Below are 27,201 nucleotides of genomic sequence, written 5' to 3' on the forward strand. Positions count from 1 at the left end.
CAAATTCCGTATCTTTTTAGAAAAATGCTAAAAAACATAATTCCTTCCTTAATATTTCATGACAACAACTATTTATCCCATCAAATGGGGTATCAGCTTGTAGGAAATTTAATTCTCTTCAAAATGATACCATTTTTATGGTAATTTGTTATTCCTAAATAAAGTTATTCAAAAATAATCCGTCTCCTAGCAACGGGCGGCGGCCATCTTAGAAATAATTATGCAAATAAGACGCGCGCGCAACCTTTTTTTCCACTGGCGACAACCGGATTCGGAAAATACAGGTTCTGACGATCTTCGAACATATCGTAGAATTTTGTTTTAGGGGGGGGGGGGGGGGGGGTGCACGGGGACCCTTTCTGGCTGCTAGACTATACGGTAGCCAAAGTTTTCTTTGACCGGCAAAGGACTTCGGTTAATAAGTTGTTTGTTTGTTTGTTTTTTTATATACTCCTAACGCCTTCATGCCCGTCGAACCTCATCTATTTTCATAACATCTGTATTATAGAGTGACAGTTTCCTTCTCTCTGTAGTGTGTATATTTTTGTCTGCTTGTGATTTTGGGCAAAAAAAAAAAAGAAACTTAATTTTCTTCAATTTTTCAACATTGTGTCCACTACACCCATTAACGCAAAAAGGCACAAACGGAAAAGCGATTCTCCTGAAAGCACTGCATGATTCTAAAATGCTTCCCGATTATCATTAATGCACGCACCGAATTGGGAATATAAATTATATTGACAGAAATTTATGTAATTATATCAGATAACTTTGCTGTTGTTATTAGTTGTTGGTAGTTGTTTTTTTTTCTCTCTCTCTGCTTTTGATTTTGTTTTTGTGTGCTATTCGACTGCTCATCATTCTTCTTATACTATTATTTGCAATAACGTAAAATGTAAATGTATCATTTTTTGTGCAATGTGTGAATATAAACGTTTAAATTATGTCAACTGATGATATATAATATGCTAATGTCTGATTTCAAAATGAGGGATGTTAACTTTGGCAACCAGTCATTATCCAACCACTAAACTTTGGACATAGGCCATGAAATGTAATTATTATTTACTATTCTTTTTAAATGCACAGGCTGTTTGCCTTTCATCAGTAACTTTTACGAGTATAGCCTGCATTCAAGTAGAAACTGCACAGGATTGCAATAAAAAGGAAAATCATAACATTATCCAGAAATCATACACAAAGTTTCACGTAGTTTATTTTCACTATATACAGGTACAATCCCCTACATGCTCACATGTTCCCCCGTACCCCCTCGAAGAAACGTATATCAAAATGAAAAAAAAAAATCACATCCTTATAACTCTCCAAACTAATATTTGTAGAGAGAATGATAAAGATGTCGCAATGTGGACCTACTTCTCAGAAAGGAGTTAATTGACTCGCTAATTTCTGGACGAAAATTTGCTTGCATGGTGATATCTTTATGTTACAGGAAAAAGGAAAGATGTCCGTTTGTTTGTACACATTTTATTGAAGTCAAGCATTTAAAAGCTTCCTTTAATCCAATATTTCAAGCAATACTGCCCCGTAAAGTTAACATAATAAAGATGCTTTATAATGCCAATGTTTCTCATTGTCTACATCTGAATATGAACAACGCCCAGGTTCGTATGTTCGTCTTTATGATCAAGTTTTGTATACAGTATCCTGGTATGACTTATTTATTGATATGCCTGATACTCGCCGCATCGCTGTTTATTTTGCATAATCCCCGTGCGTTAGGATGTTCGTATAGTGTATATACCATTATTATCCCCCCCCCCCCCACTTTGTGTCTTATTAATGTGCCATTGTGCCGACATAACATAACCTTGACCATGTTAACGTTGAGTATGTGCATACGTGTGTCAGATATACATGTGAATTTGTGTGTAAGATAGTCCATAATGAAGCGTTTCATCGTAAAATGGGCTAAACCCATGCAATATAAAAAAAAGTATCAACCATTACATGAAACCTCACTTGTGACAAAACAAGAAATATTATTGAAGTTATAATCAATAAAATTCCATATTGCATTTGATTTGGCAGTTTTTATCCCGACTTGATAATTACAAAAATGAAGTTAATTCATTATGCGTTGTTGTAATTATTTAATATCATTACTAACCCATGTGCATGCATCATTGTGGATCGTGTAATGTTTATGTGTATACTATGTTTGTGTGTATTATTTCCTCCCCCGTCTTTCTTTCTCCCACCCCAACCCCCTCTCTCTCCCTCTCTCTATCCAATTGTGTATCCTCTTGTGTTCTGATTATGCGATATATCCAGAACTGAAACCATCACTCCATTACACCTGGGAAAACTCACCTTTTTATCTGACAAGATAACAAGCAACACTTACAACAATGCGGCTAAATGGGACCAATGACTAATCAGACTAAATTAAAGTAGGATAATAATAATACTGGTAGTTTATGACATCCATAAGTGGTGTATCAGTACTTCATTCAAACAAAAGGCTTTAAGTACCGAAATATTCCTATAATTACAATGACAAGTAATCAAACATTCCCTAACGAGACTGATATGCTTTCTGCGGTTAGCCAATCAATACTGATATATCTAGCAAAACAAATTGCGAAAGCAAAATAATGATTTATAGAGACTATTATTACTAGCTGCACGTTCATAAAGCGATTAAGTTGCAATTCCTTGCACTAAGTTTCTGTGAAACAACCGGGAAGCAACCCGCAAACCTATTGTTAGTTTAGTTGTTGCTGTATGTGGTAATTATCGTAACTGGCATCATCTGATTATATAACAGTTGCTGAGGGAGAAGCCTGGAATCAACCAATCAGCTGTGAGTACCAATGTTGTTTCTATGGTAATCTAACACAAGTGCAGCGGTTGCAAAATAATAGCGACCTCCGATGAAACGAGGCTCCATCACAAGGATCGGAGTCAAGGAGTAGGCCTATATACAACGAGGCACATAACGGGAATAAGGGTATGGAATGAGGAGCAGGAAGAGGAGGGGGAAGACTAGGATATAAAGGGAAGAAAGAAGGAAAGAAGGAGATGGGGGAAGAGAAGGATAAGGAGGATGAAGCGGGAAGAGGGGATTAGGAAGGTGGAAAGAGGATGAGGATGAGTACGAGGAGGAGGAGGAGGGAGAAGACCAGAAGAAGGAGGAGATGAAATCGCGAGGAGAAGAAGGAGGAGGAGGAGGAGGTCGGGGATGTAAGGAAGTGGAGAAGGAGAAGGCCTAGAGAAGGATTGATGGAGGTGGAGGAAGAAGGAAAGAGAGAGAAGAATATAAGGAAGGAGAACACGAGGAATGGAAGAAGAACAAAAGAAGAAAAGGAAGGAAGGAAGGAAGAGTTGGAGATAAGGGTTCATGGATAGGAAGGTGAACATGATTTAATAATAATAATGATTTGAGAGTAGAACCGGAAGTTAAAAACAAAGAGTTCAATGGAAAGACTGTCCTCAAGGAAAATAAAAACTACAGCCTTCGAAGAAAAGATAAAAAGAGGAAAGCTGATAAACAGCAAGAAATGGACAAAAACGACGTTTGCACAAACCCTTGGTTATGATTGTTACAGGCCCGTAGTAGGATTTTATGCCGGGGGGGGGGGGGGGTTAAGAATAAAAAGAAAGTGGACCACTTTCGGGTTTAATCAGCTATATACGGACCTCTGTTACTGGTATATAAATAATTATGATATCACTCATGTAATGCCGTGTAGGCCCTATATGTATGTATGTATGTATGTATGTATATAAATGATTATGCAGGCCTATGTATGTGTGTATGCATGTGTGTTTATACATCAACCAGGATGTTGGGATTCTTGAAAAGTGTAATCTGGTATTTCATTGACTGAATGGAACTTTCAAGGTAGAATCATGCAAATTCCATGTTTTCTTAATAAAAAAAATAGTGCAGACAGAATGATTTGTTGTTGCTGTTGTAGTTGCTTTAAACGCACATTCAATAGGATGGCGATCTAGAGTGATACCACAATGAAGAAAGAAATAAGATATGGAACGAAAACTAAAATTCCCTCCGCAGTCATTTATTTTCTGCGAACTTCCGCTTTCCTCTCGCATGTTACCATCATGAACTCTATAGAGTTCAGCGTCGGTTCAGTCATACAGGCTGCAATGATTCTACGCATGTCGCATTTGTATTGTGTGTGTGCGCAAGGAGGTTGGTGTGTGTGTGTGTGTGTCTGTGTGTCTGTTTGTTTTATTGAATGTCCATTTCACCATGTACTTGCACCACAGATAGCTGGCGCTGTTCCTTTTTATGCGTACGTAGTGTGTACGTACGTACCATAGAGCTGTACTCATAGGTTGCTCTATGGTACGTACTGGTATTCGGAGCATAGTGCAGCTGTTTACACGTATTAGTACGTGGTACGTACGTACCCGTACGCCGTTCGTACAGGCGAAGATTGCGAAATAACAACGTAGAAGGGGTCGGTACAGTACAATATGCTCGATCTTTTCACGATTTTTAGTAAAGGTGGCATCGTTCTTTGGTGTTTCCAAGGAACATGCCAAGCCTTCAGCACCCCAGTAAACTCACTCATCAAGAGTGTGATCCTCCAGGTAAGAATACTATCGCAAAATGCGTTTCTTTTCTTCATATCAAAGTGTGATTGAGCGATTGTGTATAATGCCATGGTACACAGTGTACAATGCAATGTGCTTATGTAGACTGTGAGGCTCCTACACTCTCTACAGCTAGGACCTATACGCCAATACGGTTTTGTACACGTGCATATTGCAGATTGTTCCAGTAGGCCTACACACACAGTAATAGACACGTTTACACATAGCGTATGGACTTTGTATTTCAATTTCAATTTCATTTTCAATTTATTTTCACAAACCATTCACATGTAACACAAACCCCTTGTGGGGATAAGTACATCTGGTCCTAGACTCCTACATTGTTTGTTATAAATATAATTCATAAATTACGTGGGGATAAGTACATCTGGTCCTACATTGTTTGTCATGACATTAAATTTTAAAGGAACCTAGGCCTAAATATAATTCATATAAAAAAAAAAAATGAACTAGAACTTAGATTCTAACCTTTTAGGCGTTAGTAGAAATAGAACAGTGTTGACCGTGTTGATCATGGTTGATGTTTACATGCATGGAATGTTGCGTGGGGACCTTGTGGCTTGAGCATGTTGAGAAAGCACAGCTTTTTAAGGTCCCCTAAAAAAAAGAAATATTAGATCTACAATGACTAGGCTACATGCAGATGAGTGGAAGTGATATATGACCAAGCATCGTGGGACCGGACGCGCGCGTATTGTAAGTGCGTCTAAAACTATAAAATGAAAATGACGCACCCAGTCGGAGGAGTCTACATGTATATCAAGTCTTTGAGGTAAAGAAGGGTGCATATTCTATGTAAATTACTAAAATAGGTAAGTTTTCACGCGCGAACTTAAGTGTTTGGAAACCAACCCCCCATCATCATGATCATACAGTGTAAAGTTTATTGCCAAATAAATAAAGGCTGCAGTGGGAAACAAAAAACAAGAGGGAGGAGGGGAAGGAAGACAAGAAAAGAAATAAAAACGGAGAGAGTAGTGACAAACAGTTCACGTAGGCGTAAATACACACTGGTTAGTTGGTGGATGATGGTTTACGAAGAGTAGGGCATAGTTTACATGGGTCTGTAGAATTAAGAATCTACACCAATACGGATTTTTGCACACCATCGGCCAATCCCATTCCTGGCATTGGGCCATTGATCATCACTCTCGCAGACAGACACATTGAGTGACGTGACGTGACTACAGTACAGTAGCCTAGTCTTTGGGAATGACTTGGGATTCTGAATGAAAACGAGTCTGCTCTATTTCTGATTTGCCTTCTAATTTTCCTTAGCAGATGATTGCAATGAATACATGAAAATGATGTGTGCAAAATGAATTGTTTTGAAATAATTTCATGTTTTTGATGAAGTAGCATCTTTTTTTTCTGTTTTTAATGTTTGGTATGGTTTATAATGTACAAGTAAATTACAACATTAAGTACTACTGTACAGTATTTGTGGGTAAGCTCGGCCTTATATTCATAAGTAAACACTGCCCCTTGTATGGTAACGGAGTCATGAGGGGCCAAATTTTCCCGTTAGGCCAAGTGTACCCACAAATACGGTACTACTACTGTACTACTACTAGCCTGACCAGACGCCGTGCAAAGCATGGCCTGGTACAGCAACAGGCTGTGCAGTATAGTTACAAGTTGCATACTCTGCTACTTTAACCCGTTGAGGATGGGCCGATTTTACTAGAACACACATTTCCCATAGACACCGGCCCGAGTATACTTGGGATTAGTCTTCAACGGGTGAATACACTTGAGGATAAACACAGCCATAAAAAAAACAGCACCAAGGTTTGACATCGCGTGTCAAAATTTGACCACCTGCTAAAGCATAGGTTTTACATGTAGGCGGTGGTCAAATTTTGGATGGCGTCATGGTTGAATTATGGATGGTTTCCTTAACCTGTTGAGGACGGTTTGATTTTGCTACAACACACATTTCCCATAGACCCCTGCCCAAGTATACTCGGGACTCGTCCTCAACGGGTTAAATTAGAATTCCAGAGGTCTATTACATTATGTAACATAGGCCTACTTATCCTGCTTGCGTAGGATGTTTAGTAACATTAAAAAGTTGTCTTTTGCAGAAGAATTATTGAATTATTATTTATTTATTCATTTTTGTCGAGCCCACTGGAGGTGAGGGGAGACTAATACCCTGTTTATACTGCTAGCGGGTTTCAGAGCCTCCTCGAGGAGGTTCGAAAGCCCACTCTGAAAAGCAGCCTCTTGTCTGTTTAAATGTAGAACTTTGCTCGCCAAAAGCAGACCCTATCAGGCCCTAGCAGGCCCAACCTTCTCCTCCCCTCTGATTTATGGCGCGGGCTTTTGAGTGACAGTGTGCAAGTTGAAAGGCTCTCTGCAGCGGGGATTGGTCGAGATGGCTGGGTTATTTATGTAAGGAGGTGATGACCTTCAGCAATTACCTCTGGGTTGGCCAAAAAGCAGCTTCTCGAACCCCCTTTGCGTTTATACTGCAGTCGAACCTCCTAGAGGCGGCTATAGCCGCCTCTGAAACCTCCCCCTGTAGGTGGTTTCAGAACCCAACCTGATCGGATCGCCTTTTCTGAATTCTGTCTGTTTATACTGAGCTGAAAGCCTGCTCGAAGCGGCTACAGGAGGTTTCAGAACTCCCTTTTTCCTTATTATAAATGGGGTACAAGGGATCGCCTGCAGCGTCTGTCCGTCCGTCGTCTGTCTGTCCGTCGTCTGTCCGTAACGCTACAAAAACTTCAATAACTCTTTACTCTGGGCTTCAATTGCTATCAAACTTCGAGGGAAGAGGGGTCATTCAAAGTTTCACATTTTACCATATATGAAGGTCACCTCAAGGTCAAAGCTCACAGACAGGGGTCGATGAACTTTAGGGCCCCATTTGTTAAGTTTTTATGGTGCGTTTCTATTATGGGTCATAACTTTTGATCCATAGGTCCGTTTGTGACCAAACTTGGATGGTAGATGTTCCTTGGGGAGTGGATGATCACCACAAGTTTTAGAGTCCAATGTTAAGATTTTATGGCGCGTTTCTATTATGGGTCATAACTTTTGATCCATAACTCCATTTTGTGACTAAACTTGGATGGTAGATGTCCCTTGGGGAGTGGATGATCACCACAAGGTCAAAGGTCACAAGCAGGGGTCAACAAACTTTTGGAGCGCAATGTTCAGTTTTTATGGCACGTTTCTATTATGGGTCATAACTTTTGATCCATAACTCCATTTGTGACTAAACTTGGATGGTAGATGTCCCTTTGGGAGTGGATGGTCACCACAAGGTCAATGGTCACAAGTATGGGTCAATGAACTTTTAGAGCCCAATGTTAAGTTTTTGTGGCGCATTTCTATTATGGGTCATAACTTTTAATCCATAGGTCCGTTTGTGACCAAACTTGGATGGTAGATGTCCCTTGGGGAGTGGATGGTCACCACAAGGGCGAGACACATTTTGGCACTTGCCTTGTTTTTTGATTATGCTGGTTGTGGATTGTTTTTATATGAGAATAAAGAGTATAGTAATCATCTGCTGGATAGGCTGCATAGCTCTGAAAACAGCTCTTTCAAGAAGGAAAAAAATACAACAACTAGAATTTATTGTTCATTAAGAAAAAGACAGATGGACTCCCTGGTCCCATTTTATAAAAGATATAATCAATTACAATTTCCTTACCACACAGGCTGCCATGGACTTATGATAGAAATCAAAGTACATGTATTTAATCAATTATAACTGTTCATAAAACAGGGCCCTGATATCCTATAAATAGACCAACTGTTACCATGTATTTTCTTTTGATGAATAGGAGCGGGGAGGCAGCAACTCCTACAGCCATGGCGCTCTGACATTGAAGTACAAACTTGACAATGAATTTGAGCTCATTTTTGTGGTAAGTTTAATGCTGCTCCTACACTGTATGACACATTTAAAGATAATGAATCCAACTACATTGTATGACTGAGTTACTAATTCAAAATGAATTAAATCTGACTCCTGCACTGAACTTTTGTTGAATGACATTTTAAAGGTCCTGTTTACATTTAATGCATACATATTTGTATACTATGTACAATGTAGGTCTGTTGTACCACAAAACACCCTATCATATAACATTTTTGTGATGAAGCCTAAAATATAAGAAGATATCTGTATTTTTTCTCAATAAACCGTAACTGTAGATGGTTTAGTCTGGAAACATTTTTATTATAACTATTGATCACATTTTGTATATTTAACAATACTTAACATCCATTTTACCAATTCAAATTTTTACAGTGATTGTTTCTATCCCTAACTCACATTTGAAAGAACTATTTTAAAGCACTAATGCTGGGTTTTTGTTTCATCTGCAAATGGTAAATTATGCCTTTAATGCAAAAAGTGATAAGATTTATAAGTTATATACTGAGAAATTTGTATTATGTGATAGTTTCTTTTTCTCCTACCACAGTTCAGTAGTCTCAGTGATTGAGTATGATCCCTAGATTGACTTGTCCAGTGTAATAGCCGTGTAATAGGCCTGATGAAACCCCTCAGAATATCACAGTTCTGGAGAACATGCGGGAAGATTCTGGAAAGCCAACTTCCTGTTCTGATGCAATGCTGCATTTCAGGATGTTTGCATTATGTTGCAGTGGAGCTGTGTGTGTGTTTGTGCGTGTGTGTGTGGTTCTTCTTTCTTTTTCTTCTTTCGTCACTGTAAGTTATAAATATTAGCCTGCTGTGGTCAGGAATATTCTGCATTTAATGGTGTGTTCTTTGCAGGTGGCATACCAAAATATTTTATCACTGTCATACATTGACAAGTTCATCGATGATATTCACCAAGAGTTCCGAGACAAGTACAAGGATGATTTGAAGAGTGGAAGGATATTTGGTCCATTTGACTTTGACAAAGATTTTCATCGGCTGCTTAAGCTAGCTGAGACGAAGAAAACTGGAACCAAGCAAGTGAAGCCGGTAAGTTTGGTACTTTTGGTACTTTTGGTATTTTCTCATTTTATTTACGATGTACAGCATTTTGGGCTACAGTATGCTACAGCCATGTAGCTCTGGATGACGTTTAATAGTCATACTGATCAAATTTCATCATGATTATGATTGATCTTTTGCTCTGCTATATGTTGCTGTAAAATACCTCAGTTCAAACTAAAGATCACATTCTTTCCTCAATTTTGTGAATTTTGGAGAATATGGGTATTGCATTATCATGTGCAATCCAATAAAGTACATGTAGCTGTCTAAACTTGAAGTAAAATGTAAGATCCAGTCTATGCATAACTTACCCATACAACCATGGTAGTGTGAGAATGAAAGAAGGTGATATTGTAGTATAATGTTATGTCAAATAAGATGTTGCACATCAGGCATGATGGATACAATAATGTCTTGTGCAATTTGCTTTGTCAATTAGTAGAAGCCGAAATATAGAAATTGAATTGGCATACAAACTAAGGAGGAATTATTGATGATATTTACATTGATGTAGGGCAATTTGACTATCAGTTACAATTCAAACAACTTGACACAATATTTTATATCAAAGTTGTTTTATATTTGAATATCAGAGTAGTACAAATTCATGTACATAAGGACATTTAAGTTTTAGTTCTCAACTGATAAGAGATGAAAAAAATACATACACATACATTTAGGGGGTGGTGATAGTATACCATGAGTAACAAGTATTAAAACATGTACAATCCAGTTAGTGTCTGTGGTATGAAGTTCCAAGTGAATATGACAATATGTTCTAAGAAAGGAAACATTTGTTGCCTTTTCTTTCTACTGCAGATGCGAACTTTTGAAGAATCACAGAAATCAAAGAAAACCGTGGGATCTATGATCATCGATCCCAACAAGGAAGAGAAGAATGCCAGTAACAAAGCCAAAAAGTCAGGTACAGACCCAAAAATGTAAAGCTGTTTAGCGTGCATGTAAGTTGTGTCAAAATGAGTTGAGTGTGTCATCATCAAATTTTGACTAGCAACATATTTTACATACAATGAATGTTGCAGAAACGTAAAAGGTCAAGTCCTGTATGTTTTAATAGTTATGTCTTATCCTGTATTGACATAAAGTGACAGCCAGGGTGGTGTTTTGTGTTGTGATTTTACAAAATCATTGAAACCGGGAGTCAACCATAAAAAAACAGAGGTTAATCCTTGTTTTGTCAGTATATTACATACAGATGTACACTTTAATCTCCATCACTAGGGGCGCATCCAGGAATTCCGTACAGGGGAGGCGCCTTTGCAAAATGAAAGGGGGCCCGCGCACCCCCCTAGTTTTTTCTTTTTATCTCTTTTGTTTTGACCAAAAATGAAGAGGGGGTGCGCCTCCCTCTGGATCCACCACTGATCACCTTTAGTGTGCTTGGACTCTATGATGCAAATTTTAGACATTGTGTACATATAGATGTGTACAGTCTTCTGGAATTGCTATGTCTGTACTTTTTGACACTCTGTCTTTGTTCGACAGGGAAAAGTGAAGCAAGTCCTCAGGCTGGTAAGAAGACTAGCAAGCAGCCTGACAGCACTGACGGGGGGAGTCTGGATGAGGAGACTATCATGCGCAACAGGGAGAAAATGTTCAACCGTAACAAGCCCAAAAAGGCTGAGAAGTCACCGTGAGTTACGCCCCCAGTAGTGGTAATAGTAATACAGTCTGACCTCTCCTATCCGGCCGCCCTTTATCTTGCTCTCTCTATTATCCAAATGCAATCTCGGTGTGATTTAAAAAATAATATATAATTTTAATCAAATGATTATGGGGGAAAAAGGGGGATTTCATGCTCAAACAAAATTCCTTCACAAACTTACATGAATTACATATGATATTATTCCCAACATAATCAACATACATTTACATCAAATTTTCATCTAAATAATGTGCATTCGGACGCTACCAAAAATTCTGGGCTGATAAAAAAGAAGAGTTTTAGCGTATGCTACCTGCAATAGGTTACATGTACAGTGTACATGTTTTGTAGCTACCATTGGGTAGGCAGCTGAGTATATTAAACATTGAGTCTCCCATATCATGCTAAATCCCTTTTAGATTTTTAAAAATCCCTTTTAGATGACTGGGGCTCATCCGGATGAGCGCCGGTCCCGACATGTCCAGATAGGAGAGGTCTGACTGTAGTAGTAGAGGTGGCAGTGCACATGCATTAGTAGGAGTGGTAGTGGTATAACTTACTGGTACTATGTGTAGTTGCAATAGTAGTTGCAGCAATGTAGTAAAAGTAGAAGTAGTAATAGAAGTGGTAGGAGAAGTAGTGGTAGATGATTTAGTGATGGTAGTAGTAATAATAGTTGTTGTAGTAGTGATAATGTTAGTGTGGTATGTGGTAGCTGTAGATTGTAGTAATAGTAATAGTAGTGGAAGTTGTAATAGAAAGTAGTAGATGTTGTAGTGATGGTAATAGTAGTAGTAGCAACTGTAGCATTTCATAGCAGCAGTAATTATCAGTTATTACTGCTAGTGGTACTAGTAATGATTATAGGGAGTACTGTATGTGGCATATATTTCAGTGGGTTTTATTTTTGCAAATTTTTAAACGTAAAAATACTAATTCTGATCCTGACATTGGAATGCGATGTGCACATGTACATTTCTCCTGCCATGCTGCACTCCACGATCACCAATTTAGCAACTCCTGAAACTGTCAGGAAGTTCCAATTCACAAGATATTAGACTCACTAAATTCAACTGTAATATGCTCTATACATTAGTCCTACTTGTAATGATAGAGATTGTAGGACCCTGGTGTGATGGCACTATCAGCAGTTGATTAAAGGTCCTGTTTACCATTTGGAGCAGTGATTTGAAAAAATGTTCAAGATATCACATTTGATGCATATGTGTAGGTCAGTTGTATCACGAAACATCCTGCCGTATAATTTTTTTTTTCAATAAAGCTATCAATAAAGATATCACCATTTTTCTCATTAAACCCTAACTGTAGACGGTTTAGTTTGAAAACATTTTTGTTTTAACTATTGTACACATTTTGTATATTTAACAATACTTTAACATTGATTATACTGGTTCAAAATTTTACATCATTGGCTGTTTCTATCCCTAACTCACATTTTAGAACTATTTTGAAGCACTAAAACTAGGTTTTTGTTTCATCTGCCAATGGTATATTACACGTGTCATTGTTCAAAACATTGTCGTTAACTAATGTGTTTTTCTTGTAAACAGTAAAGTGACGGGCAAGCCGACCAAGAAAACCAAGCAGGCCACAAAATGGCCAGCAGGTGGGACCAACAAGGACATGGAATCACTAGACTGGAGTAATAAGGCCGAGACCAATGGAACATCAGACGCTCAGAACGGAGAGAAGGAGTTTGACCTCAAGGATGAGGTTAGTGCTACTTTTGAGCTCATAGATGGCGGTATATGAAGTGGTATCATTTATTATTTACCCAGTGTAACTGTTCAAGTGTTGCAAGGTATATGAAGTGGTCTTGTAGGTATATAGTGTAGCTCCTTCTGTGGGAGCAAGATGTATGTAATGGTTCTTTTTACCCAGTGTAGCTCTTTTAGTGTAAAGTGCCCTTCTGTTCTGGTGTATACGGCAAATACATCGCAGGGTTTTTATTTTGCAACTTTCGTGCATCGGTGAATTTAACAAAGAATGAAAATATTGACTCTGATTCCAACATGTATGTGACATGCACACTAACATGTACTGGTATGCAGTATAATAATAGTAAAAAAGGTGCATGATGATACTTAACAAATTTAACCACTTGCAAATCTGTTGCAAGGTCCCTCTTCACTCAAGGTATGGTGTACTGTACAATCTGTTATTTCACAAGGGTTTAATTTTCAAAAATTTCGCGAATCAGTGTTGAACTTTGATTTTACAACAGGCGAAAATGTTGCCATGCAGTCGAGTAATAGTGCACTTACGATAGCCTCAGCCTCAATTTGTGAAAACAACATCTCGCAAAAATGTCTGACCTCTTCATACGCAAAAAATATGTGTATGAGAAAATAAAAGCTTGTAGAGTATACAGTACTTGCACTTATTAAAAAGTGAATTTCAGTTGACCACTATAAGTGAATTTGTATCACTTGGGAATACCTCTTTTGCTTCTTCTCTGGACAGGCGTCCTGGGTTGGTACCATGAAGGGAGATCTTCCTAATATCAATGAAGGCGATAGACTGAATGAAGAGGAAGAGGAGGAGGAAGAAGAGGAGGAGGAGGAGGTGACTGAGACTGTCGGCCAGAAAACGAAACCAAAGTAAGTTGAGACAAAGATGATGATTTAAAGAGATGTGTAGTTTTAGGTTGAGATGGGGATTCAGTTTTTCATTTTTAACAACATACCTCAAAACCACTCATATGACGGTCATTTCTGATCGCAGCATGTAAAGTTTTCAATAGCAGATTTAACAGATGAGGTTATTTTTTTGTTATTTATAGTATATGTTATATGTTTAAAATATGTGAACTGTTCTAATGATTCATGATTCATGAGTTGTATTTTTAAGACAAGTGCCAGATGACTCGGCCCAAGCAGGGCTCTGACCTATCTACATGGACTGTATGTGTTGAGCTTAACTACCCTTTGTGCAATGTATTTGTGGTGTGAAAGTCCAGTATGTGTGCACTTGATGACAATTGTATTGTTCATTAGTTATGTTGAATTGTTACATATTTTTGACTCATTGCAAAATAACTGTACACAAATTTGTAAACAGCAGCAGTGTAATTGTGGATGAGCCAACAGTACACCTGGGAAGTTTTGAGCTGCATGTCTTGCCAACCCTATGACCTATGACTGAATTGAATGTTTTAGATTTTGTGATGAAACATTTTTAATTTATTATATATTGTATTTGTTACTGGAACATACGCAGAAAAGGAAAGAAGGAAAAGAATTAAGAGAACTTTTCAACAAAATACAAATATGATAACATTATTGAGTATTTGCAATACGTCACACTGCCTGTTATATTTTAGTATGGTGTATGAATGTCTCTTTTTTTTTTTTATAGCCTTTGTCACGCAGCAAATTCTCTTTGAGATAATTTACTGTCTCCTATCCTTGCCCAGGCTTTTTGTGTGCTGGAGCGCTCTTTCACGTTGATTAGGTGATAGTTTTGGTGTATGTGTGTGTGTGTATGTATAAGTTTATATGGGTGTAACTTGCGGGTGTGGGGTATGTGTGTGTGCGTGTATGTGTGTGTGTGGGTGTGTATGTGGAAGTGTACTCTCTGAGAGTCGGGGGGGGGGGGGGGGGGTAGTGGTGGTGTGTAGAACATGTGTTAAAGTCTCAACTGGAGGAGTGCTCTAGCATATGGAAGTGCCTGGATGGGGTGAATAGGGCGAAGGGAAAAAAAAAAAATGCATACTTTATATACGCTTATTTTCTCCTGCAATATTTCATTTTTTTTTTTTTGTATTAAATGTATATATTTTATGTATGTATGGTATAAAACTTATGTTAACTTATTTCATGATTTATATTCTTCATTTATGCACCTCTATCTTTATGTATGTCCGAAAACAAATTTTATGTATATTTTATACATGACAATAAATTATCTTGAATCTTGAATCTTGAATCTTGAATGAAATATTAAAGGGGAAGGCTAGTAACTGATCAGTGGGAATCAGTGGAAATGCTGGGAGATGATTGTTCCAATCCTTATGGGATTCATTCAAGAGTTCATTGTATATCTATTGTTGTGTGAAAATGATTTGCTTCAGAACGGTCTCATATTCAAGTAATGTGCAGATTAATGCTCCGTCACTGACCAGGGACGCTAACCTGGAAGCATTAAACTGCACATTACTTGAATATGAGACCATTCTGAAGCAAGTCATTTTCACACAACAATAGATATACAATGAACTCTTGAATGAATCCCATAAGGATTGAAACAATCATCTCCCAGCATTTCCACTGATTCCCACTGATCAGTTACTAGCCTTCCCCTTTAAAGGGGCTGTACAGTTCTGGTTGAAGTGAGGATTTAGCTATAAACGTTTGCGAGATATTCAGAAACCGCTCCATGAGATGTCAAAGAGCATGCAATTCTAAGGGGAATCAAAAGTTTATTTAATGAAAAATCGCTTTTAAAATGGCTGAGATATCCAAAAACAAGGTGAAACAAAGAGATCCTAATAAAGGCGTGGCCTGTCACCTTTCATTATTATCACTTTTTGTCGTTGATATCTCGGCCATTTGAAAACCAATTTTCATCAATTAAACGTTGAATCCTTTTTAAAATTACATGCTCTTTCATATTTCGTAAGAGGTTTCTCATTATCTCGCTTAGGAATGTTATAAACCTGAATCCTCACCTCAACTAGTACTGTACAGTCCCTTTAAAGAGCATACAATTCTAGGAGGAATTGAAAGTTAATTTGATGAAAATTTGTTGAGAAATGGCCGAGATATCCAAAAACAAAGATGTCCTAATAAAAGGTTGGACCCACCTCTTATGAGGACCATTATGTTTTGCTAAGTTGTTGGATCGCTCAGCCATTTCAAAATGGATTTTCATCAAATAAACTCTGAATTCCCAGTAGAATTGTATGCTCTTTAATATTTCAAAGAAGTGGTTTCTGATTATCTCACTAAAAGTTGAAACCTAAATCCCCATCTCAACCAAAGGTGTACCATCCCTTTAAGTACTTAAAATATTGTCCCAAGCTGCTGCAGTAGATGTGCATCTTGCATTGCTTTTGTTTTTACTTCAATAATTAAGGGAATTCTTTGCACAGGTGACATCATATCACTTTTATCACATGTTTCTGATAGTTGTAATATTTGGAAACCTTGTCTGTGAATCCTTTGAAATATTAAGTTACTTGGAAGAGAAAAATGAAAACTGGATAGTGACTGTGTTTGTGTAGTGCCAACTTTCGGGTGGATATCCTATTAAACTACTGGCTGGTTGAGTAGAAGAAACCACAAATGGTGGTGGGTGTGATTACAGACCTGCTTTTACTGTCTACTCCACTCGGTTACCTTTTTCCTTTTGTGGTAATTGCAGCAGGATCCGTTAGGGATGTGTGAATGTTTGTGGTCCTCATATTCATGACACATCGATTGACTGCCCTGTCTGAGGGCAGACTGATTTACCTCGTGGCAAGGTCATGTGACCGTTAGGAAGTTCATGTGACCTTGGTTCTCAAGTGTAGCATCCTAAAAGTATTGAGTGTGACATACTATCAGCTGAGTTAATATCCCCTTCTACAATGATAATCACTGAAGGCAAGGTTTTGAATGAAAGTCCTTTTCCTGCTGACTATGGTTTTGGTTTTTCTGCTTACTAGTGGACTTGCTGTACATATTTTCTCTCTCATTTTTTTTTTTTTTCATTTTTGTGGAGAAGTAAACCTCATTGTGAAATTTTTCCTCAGAAAGGCAATGAGTATGCACACATTTTACAACCAAACACAAGCTGCCAACTAGTATTTTCGTAATCATATTAAGTATATATAATATATATATATATATATATATATATATATATATATTTTTTTTTTTTTTTTTGACAGAAAATAAAACAAATTGTGGTTTTGAAATGAGTAGGAAAATGTTGTGTAAAAGTTGAATGTAGCATTCCCATTTAATAGTCCAATGTCTCAATTTTCTTGACGAAGTTGCATTTCTTCTTTTTTTTTTCTTGGGGGGGGGGGGGGTCTTCATGATCTTTCTGTTTTATCTTTTTTTTTGTTCTGCGGTATTTCTGATCTTTAGAGATTGGCAGCCACGAAATAAATCATGTTCACACATGTGAGACACTTTCTCATTTTGCTTATAGATCTGGAGGCTTTGGCATGTTCAACATGTTCCGTGGCCTTGTGGGGGCTAAAACTCTGGACAAGCAGACTATGGCCCCTGTACTGGACAAGATGAGAGACCACCTGACTGGTGAGTCACATGGTGATAAGACACCACCCAGAGCTGCGAAATCTCCTGATTCTTGTGGAGGCTTTGTGAATAACTTTGAAAGCTACAATACCGTGTCTCAAATTCTCAATAATTTCACAGACATTTCAGTTCAGTGAAGTATTTGCTATCTGTAGTAAACATTGAATACCACTGTAATTCAGAATATCTCCCGATTTGCACTGATTGAGGCATACAGTGTATGTCAATTTCTCTTTTTTTTTGGGGGGGGGGAGGGCGTTCTTTCTTGCAGGATATGATACTGAAATACATACATCACAAACAAATTTTGTAGCTTTTTTGTTATTGGGAGATTGGATGTGATTGTAATACTTTTTTTTTTTGTCCTTCAGATCTTATACAATGTCTTCTTGCTTTCTCCTTCAAAGGCTACTTTCTGAATTCATGAATTATATTGCATTGTGAACAAAATTGATGAAAGTTCTTGTCTGATTGATCTAAATGTTGTTAATATTTGCATGGTGGAATTGAAACATTTCTGGCTCTGAAAAAAAAAAGTCAAAATATAGAGCAAGCTCTTCTGTTAGATGATTACTTGAATTCCTGAGGGCACATCCTGATTTCTCTCTTGTTGATTGCATGCTTGCAGTCAAATTTACTTCTTAGTCCCATTCATCCATTCTCATGTTAGCTTCAAAATCATCTTCATCATAGCCTCATCTATGGGTCATGTCTGATTTAATGGTGTATTGCATTCCTTGAAGTGCTGGAGAACTTTTGTTGGTAGGACCTTGCAATATTAGAATCCTTCTGTTCCCACACTATCATATTTGGACTTCAATTTAATGGCCTCTGTATAAGTACTTTCTTTGTTTTATTTAATGCTTTATACATGGATGCCCTGTTCTGTCTTTCAGCTAAGAATGTTGCCAGAGACATTGCTGAGAAGTTGTGTGAATCAGTGGCCACCAAACTGGAGGGCAAGGTTCTTGGCACTTTCGAGAGTAAGTCTTGAATTCTTGTCATGGTCAATGGTTGTCATGGATACTATAAAAGGAGAAATGTTTACGTGTATTTTAATTTTGCGAATTTCGCAAGAGCCAAGATTTGTAAAGTTAGAATGCACGCAAAAGTTCTTGTCTGCACTATATGCATTGAATATTAAGAGGCAACTCACGAAAATTTTATGCTGTGAAAAAGGCCGTCGGCTCCAATTCACGAAAATTTTATGCCATGAAAATATCGTGTTTTACAGTATTTGTTTTTTATGCCTCCGCCACGAAGTGGTGCCGGAGGCATTATGTTTTTGGGTTGTCCGTCCGTCCGTCCGTCCGTACGTACGTCCGTACGTCTGTACGTACGTCCGTCCGCATTCGTTTACGCGATAACTTGAGTAATATTGACTGGAATTTTACCAAACTTGGTCCAAGTATAAAGTATGATGGGGCAATTACTTGATTAGATTTTGGGTGAAATCGGCCAAAGGTCAAAGGTCAAAGGTCAAGGTCAAATCATGAAATTGTATTTGTTTGCGCGATAACTCAAGACTGGATGAAGCAGCTTTCACCAGACTTGGTCCAAGGATGATGTATGATGGGGCAATTAGTTGAGTAGATTTAAGTGACATTGGCAAGAGGTCAAAGGTCAAAAGGTCAAGGTCAAATGCTAAAAATGTTGCTATTTTCCTCATATCTATGCAATGCCCGAAGGTATTTTTTTTAAACTTAGCGTAGACATGTACTACTGTGTAAAGATTCTCCAGAGAGAGTTTCATGTCATAAGCTCAAAGGTCAAAAGGTCAAAGGTTAGGTGAAAATGTTACAATTTCACTTTTCTCGCAAATGGTTCAATGTATTTTCATGGAACTTGGTACATACGCATGTACTGACTGGCAGGGATTATCTAGGGAACTTAGGGGTCATGGGTCAATAGTCAAGGGGGTCAAAGGTCAAGGTCAACTCCTCAAAATTTTACTATTTCCCCCATATACTAGTATATTATGCAATGCTTGCATTGTTAGTTTTAAAACTTAACATATGTACATGTATTACCTAATGGAGATTCTCTGGGAAATTTCCAGCCAGAAGGTCAAAGGTTAAGGGTCAAAGGCCAGGTTTAGATGCAAAAAAAAAAACCTATTTTGTACTGTACTTACACTCTTTCTTCATACATTGAGAATTACTCAATGCATAAACTTATAAAAGGGACGGTCAGAAGTCAAGTAAAAATCCTCAATTCCCCAAATATGTGTACCTGCCCTCTTAGACAATTATAGCAAATCCAGTTCAAGGAAAGTGAACATTCAAGATATTTCTGACAAACCTGTCATTTCAATATTTTGCCATTTATGTGAAACTGTCATCACACATTGTGAAGACATTGTACTATACACCTATTGGGAGAATCATGCATTATGGCGGAGGCATCAGTCGCCATAGCGACATTTCTAGTTTTTTATACCCCCATGCACACATAGTTTTTCATAACAGCGTCCAAATTCTATTTTAAAAGATTCTTGTGTGATGAGATGGTAGATTGATCTGATTCAATCCAGCTTTCTGTATGAAATGAATCCCCCATCAAATCTTTTTTTAACTATTATGAGCATCAATATTTTCTTCACCAATGAAATGATTTCTTAGCATATTTTCTTGTGACATCAAGACTTAAAAAGAATGTGACGCATCGATACGATACTTGTGAAAACAAAATCTCGTGAAAATGTCAGTGCTCATAATGAACATCCTTAGATGAACTTCTGTCAGTGCCTTTGTTCATGAGGTACATATGTATTCATGACTGGTGAAATGATGCGGTAATGTTGCTGTAAGGTAAAGATGCTTTATGAATTGTAACATTGATGACCTACACTCATAACCTATGGAAGCCTTGCTGGTTTTGTATAAAGTCTATGGGGATTTCAAAACCTGGGAGGGAAGAGCTTAAAGACTCTGCAGGGCCAGCAGAACAGGAATACATAGGGTGTCATCACTTTGGGCCCCCCCCCCCCCCCACTTTTTTAATGGCAGAAGTGGTAGTAGGGGGAAAAAAAAGGTAGAAAAGAAATAGAATGAAACCTTTGAGCACTTTTGCGCTGAAGGCTTTTTTTTTTTTGTTGCTTGTTAGCTCATGAAACCCAGAAGTGGGTCCCCCCCCCCCCTCCCCCTTTTGAAAATGTTGCCCTGGCCATGCTATCCAGTGTTAGGATACCATGGAGTGGAAAGGCTGGCCCAGCTTGGATATATTTGAGAATCCCTGTAACAAATTGTTTACAGCCTTATCACTGATCTCTATGTAAATCTTTACACAGCTGAAGAATCTTGAGTGGAGTTGACCGATACCAATGAGTGTATTGACCGATTCGGGTTCGTTGAGGGCAGCAGACATTTTATGGCACTGGGCGCAGCCTTGTGCTCAAATTGCGGTGTCTCAGCCGACCCCCCCCCCCCCCCTGCTCTCCCCCACCCCCAGGGCAACATGTTTATCGCACCCTTGTAACAAAGGTTCGCGCACTAAGCAAGCATTCGCGCACTCAGTACGAGACGCCCATTGGCTAAAGCAACCATGCATCAGTTTTTCATTCTGCGCGCGTGCTAATGTAGGGAGAGGGGTGGGGAGTGGGAAGGGGGGGGGGGTCGGCTGAGACACCGCGTAATGGCGCTGCCCATGCCAAAAATACACATACCGCGTCACAAAATCGGTCAATACTTTGATCCACATAATCGCTGACACGTGGCTGACTGGAACTGTTTGTGGTTTTTGAATGCCCCTGGTAGGCAGCAGGAAAAAAGAGTTCAACAGCAAAAAAATTTACTGAAATCAGATGAAAAATAAGGAAGTTATGACATTTTGAAGTTTTCCTAATTTCTGCAAAAAAGTTCTTGTACAGTGAATATGAATGTGCAAATTAGTTTGCTAACCATGTCATAACCTCACAATTTTCTGTTGATGGTATACACAAAATGATGAAAATTCAATGTTTCTGTCATTGAAGTATGAAACATGACGTTATTCCTGGATGAATAACTTCAGAATGGTGATCAGTTAGATATACAAGGATTTGAGCCGGAGCATAATTTTGTTTGAATGGAAAACTGGAATTTTCAAAAGTTTATGTACAAACTTTATGGTAAGTTGTGAGGGAATGACATGCTCACTTTGCCATTTGCATATTCATATTGACCACTCACAATCTGTTTCCCGAAAAAATAGCGAAACTTCAAAATGTCATGACTTCCTTATTTTTTATCCAGTTTCGATCAAAATTTACCATTGAACTCGTAATATTTTACATTATCTTATCAAACTAACTTATATTTGGACTGGATTTCTCCTTTAACCTCTCCTTTTTCTTCCTGCTGTAGGAGTGACATCTGTTGTCAAGGAGGGCCTTCAGGAGTCCCTGGTCCAGATCCTGTCTCCACGGCGACGAGTGGACATCCTCCGGGATGCCTTTGAAGCCAAGTCTCATGGGCAGCCGTTCTCCATCACGTTCTGTGGTGTGAACGGAGTCGGCAAGTCCACTAATCTGGCTAAGGTTAGAATACTTTATGGAAGTTACTTGTGGTTTTAAAGGTTATTATGGATCATTCTAGATTGGCTGCATGGTGTGCAAAGTCTAGTTTTCGTGGAGATCGTAGCTTGTGGCATGCAGGTCACTATCATCCCAGTACTTTGTGGTTGTATTCTCACAACTTGAAAACACATACATGTAGATGACACATAAACCATTCCTCTTGTGCATCAAAGTTATATTAGGGAGCTTTAGATTTTATACGCGCGAACGTTCAAAGGAAAAAAAACATGTTCTGAGCGTGCGCAGAAGCGCGCGTCAAGTTGATCTATTTTTAGCTTGCGTCGCATGAGTTTTTCAGTATGCGTACTGGGCTATTTTTACGTCCGCACAGGTTGCAATGTAGAGAACTACTTCATGCACCGATCATATGGGGGCGCGATTTTATTTTTTATACGTTGCATCCCAGCGTAATCTAAAGCTACTTTTCTACACGACGCAGGGGAGAGGAGAATGTCCAGCGCACTCGTCGTCTCAAACGTCCGCGCGTCAAAATCTAAAGCTTTCTAACAACTAAGGCCAAAACTTTTATCAGTGGTATCACAAGATGCTGAAATCCAGATATTTTTTTTTTCTATACTGCAATATTTTGTATGCCCACAATGCAAAGTTTTTAGAGAACAAAGCTGCATTTCTTAGAGTTTGTAAAAACAAGAAATCACTATTAGCAATGGAAGAGACAGTTCATCAAGCAGTGCAGCTGAAATCGTGAAGTTTTTTTTGCCAACTTTTTATGGAAATTGACTCAAAATTTTCTCTCTACGTCAACCCTTTCCGTAGATCTGTTTCTGGCTGATAGAGAATGGCTTCCGTGTGCTGATAGCTGCCTGTGACACGTTCCGAGCTGGAGCTGTTGAGCAGCTTCGTACCCACATGCGCCACCTGAACGCCCTGCACCCCCCAGAGAAGCACGCCGGTCAGGCAGCTGTCCAGCTCTATGAGAAAGGCTACGGGAAGGACGCTGCAGGAATAGCCATGGAAGCCATCAAGTTTGGTGAGGATCTTTCTTAAATATGTCGTCGATTAGCTCTATTGACAGGTCTAAAAGGCATATAAAAAAACAAACCATTACTGGGGAATAATCAGGACAGTCTTGTTGAACCTGTAATGTGCCATGGTTGTATTTTCTCATGTCAGCCGAAGTTTTTGAGCACAGGACTCTTTTTTTTTTTTTTTCTTCTTTTTTTAGCAGAGGACTCATGACTAAACCCTTGACTACAAGTAATGGGAATTCACCTCAGAGTAAATACTTGCCATGTGTAGACTCCAGTAAGCTAAGGATCAAATCTCTATTGGTACTATAAGGGCGTAGATGCTGATAAGAAGGTACATCCCAAAACTCTAATTTTGACTTTTTTTTAGCAGGTTAAAATAATAAAGAGCTTCGGTTAAGATTTATAGCTGGCTCATAAGGCCAAGGTATGTCAACAAAAAACATACCATGATGGCAGTCTTGTTCAAAATTTGGTCCATTTAAAGGTGCATGGTCTCGATGTTTTAGTCAAATGCGTACGCGGGCGCATGGTGCAAGTTTCCTATAGAGACCTACGCTATCGACTTCTCTTTGGCGCTTACGCTTTGGCCCACTTTCCCGAGTCCGAAGAAGTCCGATTCAGTGTAGTCAGTGGTCCGATCACAGTTCGGCTAATGAATCGGCTGAGGGGGATGACAGCTTTAGCAAACTTCTTTTGTGATGTCACAATAACAAGCACATATGCACGCACCCTGGCATTACTACAGACTGCGCAATGCGCAAAGAAGACAACAAAGGCAACGTTACTTAGCAACACCTACGCACTTTACTCTTGATGACAGCTCAACTTCGGTAATCTTCGTATCAATGCTAACGATGATCGGCAGTATCATCAGCAGCGCCATCTACACTACCGGGACTATGCCCCTTTAAAGCCAATTCCATGTAATCTGATCTGGCTAGATAAAGAATATTAATACAAAAGTTGTCGTATGGGGTAGGGATTCTTTGTAGGAGGTACAGCGTAGCATGTTGAGTGTTTTCTCTGCATTGTTCTTCTTGCAGCCCGCGACTGCCGCTTCGACGTTGTCCTCATTGATACGGCTGGACGAATGCAGGACAATGAACCCCTCATGAGGGCCCTGTCTAAGGTATGTGACAATAGATAGCATAGGTTTAAAAGAGAAGTTGACAGTCTACTCTTATATGTAGAGGGATTTGCCCAGCTGTGATGTAGCAGCCTAGTGCTGGTTTAAATATCTAGCATTAGTGAATTAATTGTGATTTCAAGAGTATGCGTTCAAAAATGATATCAGCATGTATATTTTTAATTTCTCTTATATCCTGATGTCAACAGTTACATCACAGAAAAGATTTTTGACAGTGATAATTGACAGCATGCTCCTGTATTGCATTTGGCAATGCTATGTGTAGATTCTTTTATTTGAAGATAATAATTATCATGTGGAAAATTGATATAGCAAGTCTGTGGAAGGAGATTCTGTATAATTTTCTGATTGCAGTTAAACGTTTTGGTGAACATGTTTCAATGCACATTACAATTTCCAAAAAGAGAATAAACATGTAAGTGAACTATGAATAAAAATAATCCACAGTATATAATAATGAGTTCTCTTTTTGAAATAAATGAGTTTTTAGTTTGTTTAGGAATATTATGTCAATGGAGGTGGAGGACTGAATATGAGTAGTGAGATTGTTCCAGAGAAGGGGGGCACAAACGGAGAAAGTGCAGTCACATCACGGTTGTGGGTGGTCGCCATATTGGTTGTGGAAAAGAAGGGCCCTAGCAAGTTGTAGCACATGCAAGCCTTAGGGCCCTTCTACCAGGCAGGCAACAAATAATAATTGTTTAATAGTAGCAATATGTACAAGCCCTCTTCCACTGGCGCATCGTGAAGTTTGGATCAAATTTGAATTTATCTTGAAGTGTCAAGTCCTGACTCAGAAGTCTGTTGAATTTGGAATAAAACAAACTGAAAGTCAAAGTTCCCAGTCCAAAGAGAAAACAGAGTGGCTTTGCTGACTTCGATATGTGTCTTCTTCCTGCCCCCAGCTGATCAAAGTGAACCGGCCGGATCTGGTCCTCTTTGTGGGTGAGGCCCTGGTGGGGAATGAGGCCGTGGACCAGCTGACCAAATTCAACAGGGCTCTGGCAGACTACTCCGACTCTGAAAACCCCCGCCTCATCGATGGAATAGTCCTGACAAAGTTTGATACCATCGACGACAAAGTAAGTTTGTAGAATGGAAAAAGGACTGTTCATGCTGCTCTGTGTACCCCAGAACTGTACAGTGCACTCCCGCTATAGCGAACATGGTTATAACAAAATTCTTGGTACTAACGAAGTAGATATTCAGGGCCCCAAATCAGCAATCTGCATGTATATATCTTTATACACTTTACTGTTTGACTATGACAAATTTCGATATAACAAAAGAAAATTGCCTATTCCAAGGGCTTCATTTATAACATGAGTGCACTTTATACAAAGGGAGCCTTTCAGTCAGGAGCAATGAAATTGATTGAAAACTCATCTGAGCTGCAGAATTGATAATAGGTAGAATATCATTGAATCAAAACATTAACACAATTTATACAGCTTACATAATTGTGTAGTATCCAGTGAATAAATTCTTTTCAGGTAATGTAACACTGCACAATCCAAATGAGCATGATGGTTTGTATGACAGAGTTGATTTGATAATTTGTCATTGCTGTAGTGTGCCGAGAGAGTTTGCCAGTTTGGATAGCTCTATTTCACAGTGCATTGCTATGCTGCCAGAATATCAAGTCATGATGGAAAATTCTCACTCTTGTTTTTGCAAGATTTGGATGGTGATTGTACTACTTGTAGTAATTTTGGTCCTTTGCTTCAATGCAAGACAATATGATTTTTTGCTTGTGGACATTAACATGATATAAAGTATAACATGAATCTGGGCAGTATAACACCTCCTTATGTAGTTTTACTATGTGATTTCTCATTCAGAAATTGATAAAACTGATCATATAGTTGAATGCAAACAGGGTATTTCAGATCTGACAATCTATGTTTATTTCTTGCCAAACCAGGTTGGTGCAGCCATTTCGATGACCTACACCACAGGTCAGCCCATCGTCTTTGTGGGGACAGGTCAGACCTACCGTGACCTCCGCAACCTGAATGTCCAGGCAGTGGTCAATGCACTCCTCAAAGCCTGAAGTCCTGGATGACCACAGCAGTGCATGATGACCATGGAGATAAAATAAAGAAAAGTTTATAGCCCCTTTTATGGACTGTTACTAGCCCTTCTTACAATTACAAACAACACAGAAAGTGTATTCAGCAGTTGAGAATTTTGTTGAAACATTTTAATCAGTCTCCCTTGGTGTGAAAGTAGAAAACTTGGTTTATTCACACTTTGGAACTTGATAATCATGATATTGGGTGATTGAATAACTTATACAGTTGGCAGGTTTGTTCAATATGAAGTACATGTACTGCTTTTAACAAGTTAAACTCTGGGGTCAACTGTGTTATTAGGGAGGGCTGCATGAAACGGACAATGTAAGTGCTGACTGTTCATTCACTTATAGGGATAAATTTAACATTGCACTTAGTCTCTGATGATGAAGAAAGTTGGCCTAAGTTGCCACTTTGAAATTGGTATTTTTTTTTGTTTCACACTCAGATGACATTAATTAATACTTTATCTGTTTCTTGAGAAATGTACCTGTTACCTCCCTGTGTACTACAGTGTAAACCTCCAGTGTGCCACATTATTCTGAGACTGCAACGCACGTGCGCTTTTGGAAAACATTCTGTTTCTCAAAGCCATGTAACTTTTTATAGATGCATCTATGCTAGAAATGCAGCACAGCAAAGTTGTAGTGAAAATTGAAAGAAAACTTACTGGCAAATCTATGGCTATGATGCTTTCAGTGTACTGTGACATATTATAAAATGGGTTCAAGAACGTAGCCAATAGGAAGCGCTGAAATGAGTCACGTGGGCTTTGATTACTTTAGTACCATTGCACTGCAGTACCAATGCGCACTCAATCAATTGTTACAAGTGCGTCGCGCGCTACTATACGCGCTGTCAATACCTGTAAACAATAACTTCTAGTTCGGGCCGGCCTTTCTTGTGTGCATAACATATTA

The 27,201-nt window shown here is 38.7% G+C and overlaps 1 protein-coding gene across 1 annotated transcript; it reads left to right on the plus strand.

Annotated features, from left to right (window-relative positions):
- Positions 1-4,434: 4,434 nt before the first annotated feature.
- Positions 4,435-26,755, plus strand: LOC140230242 (signal recognition particle receptor subunit alpha-like). Its single transcript, XM_072310422.1, has 14 exons — positions 4,435-4,584; positions 8,409-8,492; positions 9,368-9,562; positions 10,397-10,502; positions 11,084-11,231; positions 12,815-12,977; positions 13,728-13,864; positions 17,403-17,512; positions 18,409-18,495; positions 21,856-22,028; positions 22,845-23,058; positions 24,103-24,188; positions 25,112-25,288; positions 26,131-26,755. The coding sequence occupies exons 1-14, from the start codon at positions 4,468-4,470 to the stop codon at positions 26,257-26,259; spliced, it is 1,926 nt and encodes a 641-aa protein (XP_072166523.1). The 5' UTR covers positions 4,435-4,467; the 3' UTR covers positions 26,260-26,755.
- The last annotated feature ends 446 nt before the right edge of the window (positions 26,756-27,201 follow it).

This window comes from Diadema setosum, chromosome 6 (genome assembly GCF_964275005.1).
Source record: "Diadema setosum chromosome 6, eeDiaSeto1, whole genome shotgun sequence".
In the NCBI taxonomy this organism is placed as follows: Eukaryota; Metazoa; Echinodermata; class Echinoidea; order Diadematoida; family Diadematidae; genus Diadema; species Diadema setosum.

What these genes read in the sequence shown, in the direction of transcription:
- LOC140230242 (XM_072310422.1), top strand. Translation starts at nt 4,468, where the DNA reads ATGCTCGATCTTTTCACGATTTTTAGTAAAGGTGGCATCGTTCTTTGG. An exon ending in GATGAGAGACCACCTGACTG is followed by an intron (nt 17,513 to 18,408) that starts GTGAGTCACATG and finishes TCTGTCTTTCAG; the next exon opens with CTAAGAATGTTGCCAGAGAC. An exon ending in TTGATACCATCGACGACAAA is followed by an intron (nt 25,289 to 26,130) that starts GTAAGTTTGTAG and finishes TTGCCAAACCAG; the next exon opens with GTTGGTGCAGCCATTTCGAT.